Source organism: Ischnura elegans, chromosome 2, assembly GCF_921293095.1.
Source record: "Ischnura elegans chromosome 2, ioIscEleg1.1, whole genome shotgun sequence".
Classification (NCBI taxonomy): Eukaryota; Metazoa; Arthropoda; class Insecta; order Odonata; family Coenagrionidae; genus Ischnura; species Ischnura elegans.
Window position 1 is genome coordinate 133,331,851 of NC_060247.1, and position 8,638 is coordinate 133,340,488.

An 8,638-nucleotide genomic window follows, 5' to 3' on the forward strand; every position below is an offset into this window, starting at 1 on the left:
GGCCGTGGCCAGAGGGCGTCAGCACTATGCGAGTGGAGGACCACCGGAATGAGTTAAATTAATTTAAATTATTGTTTCTGTCACTCAAGATGGTGTCAATTATGATGTTTAATGATACATTATTGAAATCAAGTTGACTACTCAATGCTAGTATTTTGACTGTAAACACTTTCGGAGCAGGAGGGTGCCAAAAATTTCTATGCTGGAGGGCGCACCGGGATCATACGTCACGGCGGCCCAGCACGGGCCTGGGTATGGTGCTGAAATGATGGGAAGGAATCAAATTTGAAATCCAAGTCGCATATTTTACTAATCCTAGAGATTGCAGCATTATTTAAGCAATAATTACATTTGATTGGAGACTCAATTTCATGAAAAAATATAAATAGGGGGATAATTGACAAGAATAGGGTGGTATCCTATTACTTTTTTAATTGCCTAAATCGAAAAATTATTACTCCTGGAGTACTTACTTCACGCTTTTAGATTTTTAAATGACCATATCTATTTTTCGCGATTAAGTGAAAAGTGAAAATTTTCAAGCGCGCGAAAACGCGACGGCTTAGTAGGAATGCTGGGAAAACTCCGTGTGGCGTCTTTCTGGTTCCCACTGCCGCAAGTCAGGTGACCTTGGGGCGAGGCTTTGAGCGCTGATACGACGCAGAATGCTACCAGGTAGCAGAGTACCCTGCTAGCTGGTAGCGCTTGGCTTAAATAAGGATTATTTATACCTTATCAAACGAAGAAAACTTTCCGACCTTAGCCAGTTTTAATAGGTGATTATTAAGACATGTTTCCCTGAGGTCTGTGCCTCATGCATGCGGTGGTAATCTCAGACGATGTAAAACTCCTATCTACTCGTATAGAAACTAGGTCCCTGTGACGTCACGTGGAGTGTAATCGCATGGGCGCCAATCTGGCCTCTTTCAAATGAGGATAAAATTGACCATTGCCATTCGTCTAAACTGGGATTCCTAAAACCAAATAATCTGTATATTATGAAAACCCTAATGGTTGGTAACGAATAGCAATCAATGCCTTTCGTTTTCTTTGATGAAGGAAACTACCCTATTATACAGGTAGTGGGATAATTGCCCAAATGTTATACTAAATGCCTCTCGGCGTGATATGGAGGTCCTTTTTTTTATTATCTGCTTGAAGACTAATTAATTGTGTCCATTTGTTTTCCACAGGATCCACCCGAGCGTGGCGCAGGGCGTCTCCATGCACTTGGGCGACGTGATGGATGCGGTGAGGCGCGGCGACTGCTCCGCCTTCGCGTGCTCCGAGCAGCAGATGCGGCTGGAGAGGCGCACCCTCCACGGCGGCGGAGGCGGCCAAGTGGACGCCAGCAGAGTCGTCGCCCCTGCCCCCGGACCTGGTCCACGACGGTAGTCAACGACAACGACGACAACAACGTCTCACCATAATATCGATCGACTGCTTGTGTTGTGTGTGCTGTGTACGTGTGACTGTGCCACGAATATTAATTGACACTGGATTCTCGATGCCTGATACTTCTTGGGCATTCCCTCCCAAGGAGGGTCGAAGCATTCAATTGGAGGGCGCGGAGACAGTCTCATGGGCGGACTATTGAGCAGGAGCGGAGGTTACCTCATCTCCACGCGGGAAAAAATATTTCTCCTCCAGTTGTTCAGAATGGATTTACTAGAGACGGTGACGAAAGAGCGATCCGAATTTCACGGTGAAATAAACAGTGATTAAGGCTGTCAATGGTATAATATTTCGAATTCACAACTTTTCAATGATATTGCTCTGGTGCTGTGCAGACGCTGTATCGCAAATAAGATTGAGGATCGCTCTACATTTATCGCTGGGGACATTGTTGAAAGCGGATCAAAAAGAACCCAAAGTGACGGCAGCTTCAACGGGACGGACTGCGGCATCCTACATTGTAGTCCCCATCTCGAAGCACTCTCTATTTACTTGTGCCGATACACTACAACGGATATTTCCCTCGCGCTCTCCTCCGCGTATGACGTAAACCCGCTCGCTGTTGCTTGCCTCACAGATGGTTCTGCGACGAGAACGGCCATTAAAAGGAGCAGTGTGGCATCAAGAATCTTAGACCTGGTGCCTTTACTATTCTGAACCGTTAAGTAATATCAACAATTGTGAGTCATCTGCGATTTAAGGAACTGTTACATTATCACTCCCTGTAAATGCACTGACGGCTTTTTCTGATAGTATAGCAGCGGTAATAATTATCAGGATGGCACTAAATATCAATTTTAATGTCATCCTTGCTTATGAGAACATCGAAATATCGACGAAAACGTTTAATTATTCTAAAATGCAGCACCTCAATATTATCCATGATTCCATTTCTTCCAGATACCTCCTCCACTGCATAAACTCTCAACAATCGCCCATCGAATCAAATTCGCTCATCTAGATAGCCCTTATAGTACTGGATGAGCGGATTTGATTCGGTGGGCGATTGTTGAGCGTTTATGCAGTGGAGGTATCGTAATCCGTTTAGAGCACTTTTATGAACATACGACGTGACTTTGCAGTATTGTTGCAAATTTCCGTCACACGCACCTCCGTCCCTTTCCATAATCGGTCGAGAGACTTCAACGGGCGAAATCAGTGTTGAAAAGGGGTTCGATGCGATGGAGGGCACATGCAAACGAGCACTCGCTGTCGACGGCATCTGTGCATGAAACAACAAACACATGAGGTTGCCAGGGATACGAGGGAGGAGAGAAGAAGAAGCGTAGGGGGAGCGCACCCATTGCCACAGTGACCTAGTCACATCATTGGAGTCCGTGACTTTCTCACGTGAAGAAATTCCACTTTCAGTTGCTCCACTCTCGGAAGATGGCTTGGCCTTCTCCTCTTGAACTTCTTCACTTCGCGACCGAGAATCTTCTCCGCTCTCTTTTCCGGGAGAACATCTTTGCAATTATTTCAAACATTTATGCGACAGAGACAGAGTGTAACATTGTGCAACAACTGTGCACCGACGATCCTGTGGAAATTTGATGCGACACGAATTAAGACTAAGAGTCGGTCACCAAATTAGGCTGACAAACTACATGACATGACTTGGCTAACTACTGGGAAAACTTTTATGCATGCTACAAAATCGTAGCGTGATACCCCTGTATTCTTAGGTCAGTAACTTCTTGTAAACATAATAATTCGCCATTTCCTTGGAGCAAACACCTGTGCTTTTCTTACTTAATCATTATTGAGCCTTTATTCACATATTATTATTCCCGCATAAATGTTAATTATATCCGCGATAAAATGCCGTTTTTCTCAGTCTGGAGTTATTTTTCCTTCGGTCTAGACATTTTCCGGAGTTTTTTTCACCCGAGTCAATCCAGCTTAAGAGGACGCATGACTCCCAATTGACCTATCGCAATTTGCCTTTCTTGGTGACTTACCACTCCTGTAAAAGTTGCGCTATCATCTTGAAATTTTCAGGTTACGTAAAGGAAATCCAGGTCAAAATTTTCCTGTATCTCAAATTAAAAATGTTTGCCTCAGTATTTCCTCCGGTGTAATAGTTTTACATTTGAGATTCAGGCAAATGTTAGCAAAGGTTTACTCAGAATACTCGGATTACTACGCGTCTCCTGTAAAATAATAAAAATAAAATAAGGTCGAGACGGAGGTTTGCTTGCTCTTGAAGATTTCCCTTGATTTTCGGAGCAGTTTATGCAGTTTAATTTTGTTTATTTGAAGCGAGTAAAGTATTGTTGTTCTGTGCTTGTTTGCCTGAGGTCACCTCCGCGCAAGGCAAGAAGGCCTTCATGGGTATGGGCATATTGGAAGCAACTAACTGTGGCGGCAGGGTGAGTGTTGGGGGAATAGCGTGATGAGAGGGAGAGACTTCTAACTTTCTCCTGCCATCTGCCCCCCCTCTCGTCCGGAGAAATGAATTCCAGCCCTCTCCTACACCCCCCCCACCCCCGGGGTGGGTGGGGAGGAGGGGGAAGGAACATCTTCGGGAGAGAGAGGGGAAGGAGTTGGCGGGAAAGTCCTTTGCCGGTCACTGGGTCAACACCCACCACGATACTCAAACGGAGTCTTCTCTCTTTTTTATTTGGACTCATCAAATAGCATCTAGCATTTCTCTCAATCGATGTTTGGAAACACGCAAGGTGGAACGTAAACAGAATATAACCGGTTGCCATGAGGTTAAATAAGGTTCTTCCTTGACAATACAGTTTGCAACAAACACGTGGTTGAGACTGATGAAGTTTTCTCGGGCTTTACACCACGTTAATGCGTTGCTACCTGCCAACGTTTCCGTAACCGAGTCCGCAACCGTCTTAAAGGCACAAGCTGACTGAATTTACGTGTTTAATAAATGCATAATTACCACTTATAACCAATGTCTAATCTGCCCAAATGCAATGTTAAAATCCTTCAATGCAGATTTTTCACATTGTAATTCAATGCAGATAAGTCGGTGTACAGGGTATAAATGGTTACCGATGGCATTTTTCCGCTTTTTGCCCTTAAATTTCATTAAACCTATGGTTTTAAATTCATTTAAAACATTAAAATGATAATAACACATGAATTCATATCCTTCTTTGAAGGCCTATGATATTTAAACGATTTTTCCCGCTGTTCACTTCAAATAGATGACTTATTTAAGTTTTAGCGTAACTTCACTTTTGTTTCGTAACTCACATAAGGTTTTTAGTTAAAATGCTTTAAAATGCACCGTTTCCTAGCTAAATAGATATTTTGTATTTCCGATAAATATGATCTTCATTTCCTTTAGACCAGTTTCACCGAGAAAGACTGAGAAAATTTTTAGTCGTGTAACTGTTATTTGTAAACAAAAATGTCGTGATAAGAGCAGTTTTTTGGAAATTTCTCGTTAGACCGCAATCAGGACCTAATATTTTGAAATGCTCACGAAAACGGCATGTACTTTGGTTCAAGTTGGAATCATCTTGGAGTGAAATGTTACTATCGCTCACCTAGAATAGTCGCGGTTGCGATGTGGTCAGCGCAGAGTGGGCTCTCGGAGGCAGGCCAACTCCACCGCGCGGCAGAGCGGAATTCAACAGGAAGCTTTTTATCTCTTTTGCGCGCTCTCGAAAGACGTGAATAAAATCTTAAATCGCCGCTTGCCTAAAAGGATGCTTCACTCCCGCACGACCTGCCTTTCTTTGCGCCATATTGTCTCTTAAAATTGTACGTATCATTTTGAAATTATCATTGCAAATAATCTTTTTCAGCGTTTGCCTACATCTAGAATGTATGTATTTCACCTCAGTATTTTCTTCGGTGTGAATTTTTCGTATTTGAGATACTTTCAAACGTTGATAAACGTTAACTACATGTGCTATGAGAAGTTGGAGACGCTCGTTCAAAATTTAAACAATTAATGCGTCACGAAATAGGACCATTCATGCGGGAATGGTGATTCTTTTTGACTAGAAACCTAAGATCTCTCTTTAAGAAATCGAGAGTTGGGAAGGTTAGTCAAACTTAGGGCTTCAGTTCTTTCTCGGAAAGGGGGAGTCACGCGTTGAAATCTCTTACGCCTGTTTTGCCACGCCGCTATGAATTACATTATGCAGAGGGGAAGAGGCAACGAAATATCAAATTAGACGGTTGCCAATGGGTCCCGATACTTTAGATATCCCGAAAAACAAAACACGCTTATTTATTGCATCTCATGTTCGTCCGACCCAACGAGAGTCCTAGTTCCTTGTTTTGCTTACGGAACCCCAAGTTTCCGGTCCTGGGATCATCATGCCTAGCCAGTGGGCAGGGCTTAAATTGAGAGTCGTTGTCATGGCTGCGACATTCTGTTCGCTCTCGCATATGTAGCCAACCGCATTGAGCCATTTGAAATTTCTAAAGGTTAGACAAACGGAAACACGTTTTTTTCATGGTTTGCGACATTGATGTTCTCCATCTGGTAATGCAGTGAATTTCTTCAGGCATTACGACGTTTGGGTCTTCCATCGACGTCAGAGAAGACTCATGCGTGGAAGCATTTACTGATCATTTATTGAAGTACGACGTTTTACATGGTGAAGACCGCAAATAGCCTTCATTGGCCGTATAATTTGTTGGACAGCATCTTATATTATATATAGTTACCTTTTAATATCATGACTTAACAGCTATAAAGAAACGTAGCATGAAACTTTTCCATTTATTTGAAAAAAATATTTGAAAGTAAGTCGTAGTTAGTGTTATTTATTTACTGAAGGGGAGAGACCTTCTTGTTTATATCGTACGACATATTTTTATTCCAATACCTCATGGTTCCATATAATAGGATGGAAATACTGTTTACTGGAAAAGGCAGATGCGTTGCCTTATTTCTACTTAATAACATGTGGAGCTATTTCAGACAATTTATTGAACAAGAAAGGCACATTTTAGCCATACGAGTGGTCAATTCAACCGCCATTATTATTCCTCTACCAATCATCCTAATTACCGTTAAGTTTTAATTGTTTATACTTCTCTTAGTATTTAATAAAATATTGTAAATAGCGCTAACTATTCATCAACGTCATCATTGCAGAATTAGAATTACTAGACCAGGTGAAAATAGGAGTAATTCTTACGTGGAAGATCATGTTGGCTCATACAAATTTGAATGTAAGTATTCGATTGCGACCATACATGAAATTTAGGATCTTCTACCCCTGGAGTGTCAGCCTGGCAAGGATACCAAAACATTGGTCCATCCTTACTGGAAATAATTCCACACCTCATCTACCATTGTATCATTTATATCTGCTATTATTAGGGCTATTATTGTTAATTTGTGTTGTAAAAAGATAAGCTTGAAGACGTGTCTCATCGTGTATTTTTATAAAATAAAAATTTCAATAAAATGATCATGTTTTATTGGTATATTTAAATATGCTCCTTCGTCATGGTGTTCATTGGCTGCTGTGCCATTCCTCTGCTTGCCCCGGAGGGGGTAGTGCTGTCGACGCTTTGGGTCTCTAGTTGAGATGCATTATCAGGTCTAATGAAATTAACTATAAAAAAGATGAAAAAAAATAAAAAAGCTGAAATATTAGCGCTTTAAATCTGTAATATTTGTTTGGGGTAAAATGCAACGGTGCAGAATAGTGTATTCAGAAACACGCTAAAGAGTAAAGTATTATCATTGGATCTCGTCTTGGTACCCCTTACGTCGGCAGTTATGTGAGAACGGGAAATTCGGAAAGCCTAAAAGGCGTATTATCTCCGGATTGCATGAGAACATACTTCACACATATTGTTGTGCCATTAAAACGGGTAAGATATGACCTAAGATGAACAAAAGTGCTTGTAAAGCAGTTGTATTTTTTTAATCTTAATTCTTTACCTACAAGTATTACGGCCACTGGCTGTTACTATATCAAACATTATTCTCATCAACATTTCTTATCATTTTTTTTCTAATTTCTTCAGGTTAAATTGATACAAATCGTAATGTTCTGTGGATCTACTGATAATATTACCAAATAGTTTTTGGATCCACATTTAATGTCCCCATAGTGCTCGAACCAAGCTGTTGTGAGTAAACTGTGGAACATCCAAAGGATATTTGTTGGGCCCAATGGGATTCCGCGGAGTGTACGCTAAAGTTGTTGGGGCGGTCATTTCATAGCGCTCATTACATTATTATTGGGCCGTGGGATGATCAAATTTTAGGAATGAAATTCTTCCATTGAAGATGTAAAATATTTGAAAAAAGTAATGGTTACTACTTTTTCTTCATTAGAAGTCACACCTGTTTATGCCATGCGAAATATTGTAATTCGTCCACATTTCTGTAACATAGCCTGGAATGCCTGAATAGAAGAACAGGCAGATATGGAACCTTTTATCTACTTCGTGCAATATGCAGCTATACACGAAAGTTTGCCGTTACTGAACGAGATAGCCATATTTTAGCCAAATGATCGGTTAATGAAGCCGCCATTTTATTATTCATCTAACAATCATCCTAACACCTATCCAGTATGCAGTTACGCTTATACTTATCTTAGAATTTCATTACCATTCAGCACCGCCATCAGAGCAGTGGAATTTCATCATGCTCGAAAATTATCTTGGAATTCCTTAAAAACTTATTCTACAGAAATTCCCAGACTTTTTCAATTCTTTGAAATACTGAAACGCGTTTCTGAGCAATTTCAGCAGAATTCCGCAGTGTTTTTTTGAAATTCAATTGAGTTCCTTAGCATTTTCTTCGGAGTTCTGCAGGATTCCATGGTAGTTTCTGTGTACTTGCACATTGTTCCTTTGAGCGTACTATAAAAATCCCTTAACATAATTTTCTTGATGCACGGTTTTTAAAAGTTTATTTCTAAAATAGTAAATCATGTGCTTGAAAACTTTTAAATACTATCTGATGCAGGTGTATATTATAGTGACTTTGTGTGCATCTCCATCTTGACTCCCCCGCGAAATTAGTGTCAGCCTTACTCTGCTACCGTTCATGGTATGGCTATCTAGGTTATTAAATACATATACTTCATTATCTTTATATGTTTGACACGTGACTGATCCATCTCTTTTCCCTTCATGAAGAAAGAATAGTTGTTTTTACATGATTATTGCTCACATTTAATCATTATAATGTTCCAAGACGATGAAACTAGCAACTTAAGCGGCCAAAGAA

General features: G+C 40.8%; 1 protein-coding gene across 1 annotated transcript in view; it reads left to right on the forward strand.

Annotated features, from left to right (window-relative positions):
- The window catches only part of LOC124154658, a 67,063-nt gene extending 60,209 nt beyond the window's left edge, over nucleotides 1–6,854 (forward strand). Inside the window, exon 6 of the mRNA XM_046528513.1 lies at nucleotides 1,194–6,854. Coding sequence (XP_046384469.1) covers nucleotides 1,194–1,395 — 202 coding nt within the window. The 3' untranslated portion in view covers nucleotides 1,396–6,854. The remainder of the gene's footprint in view (nucleotides 1–1,193) is intronic.
- Nucleotides 6,855–8,638: the final 1,784 nt, after the last annotated feature.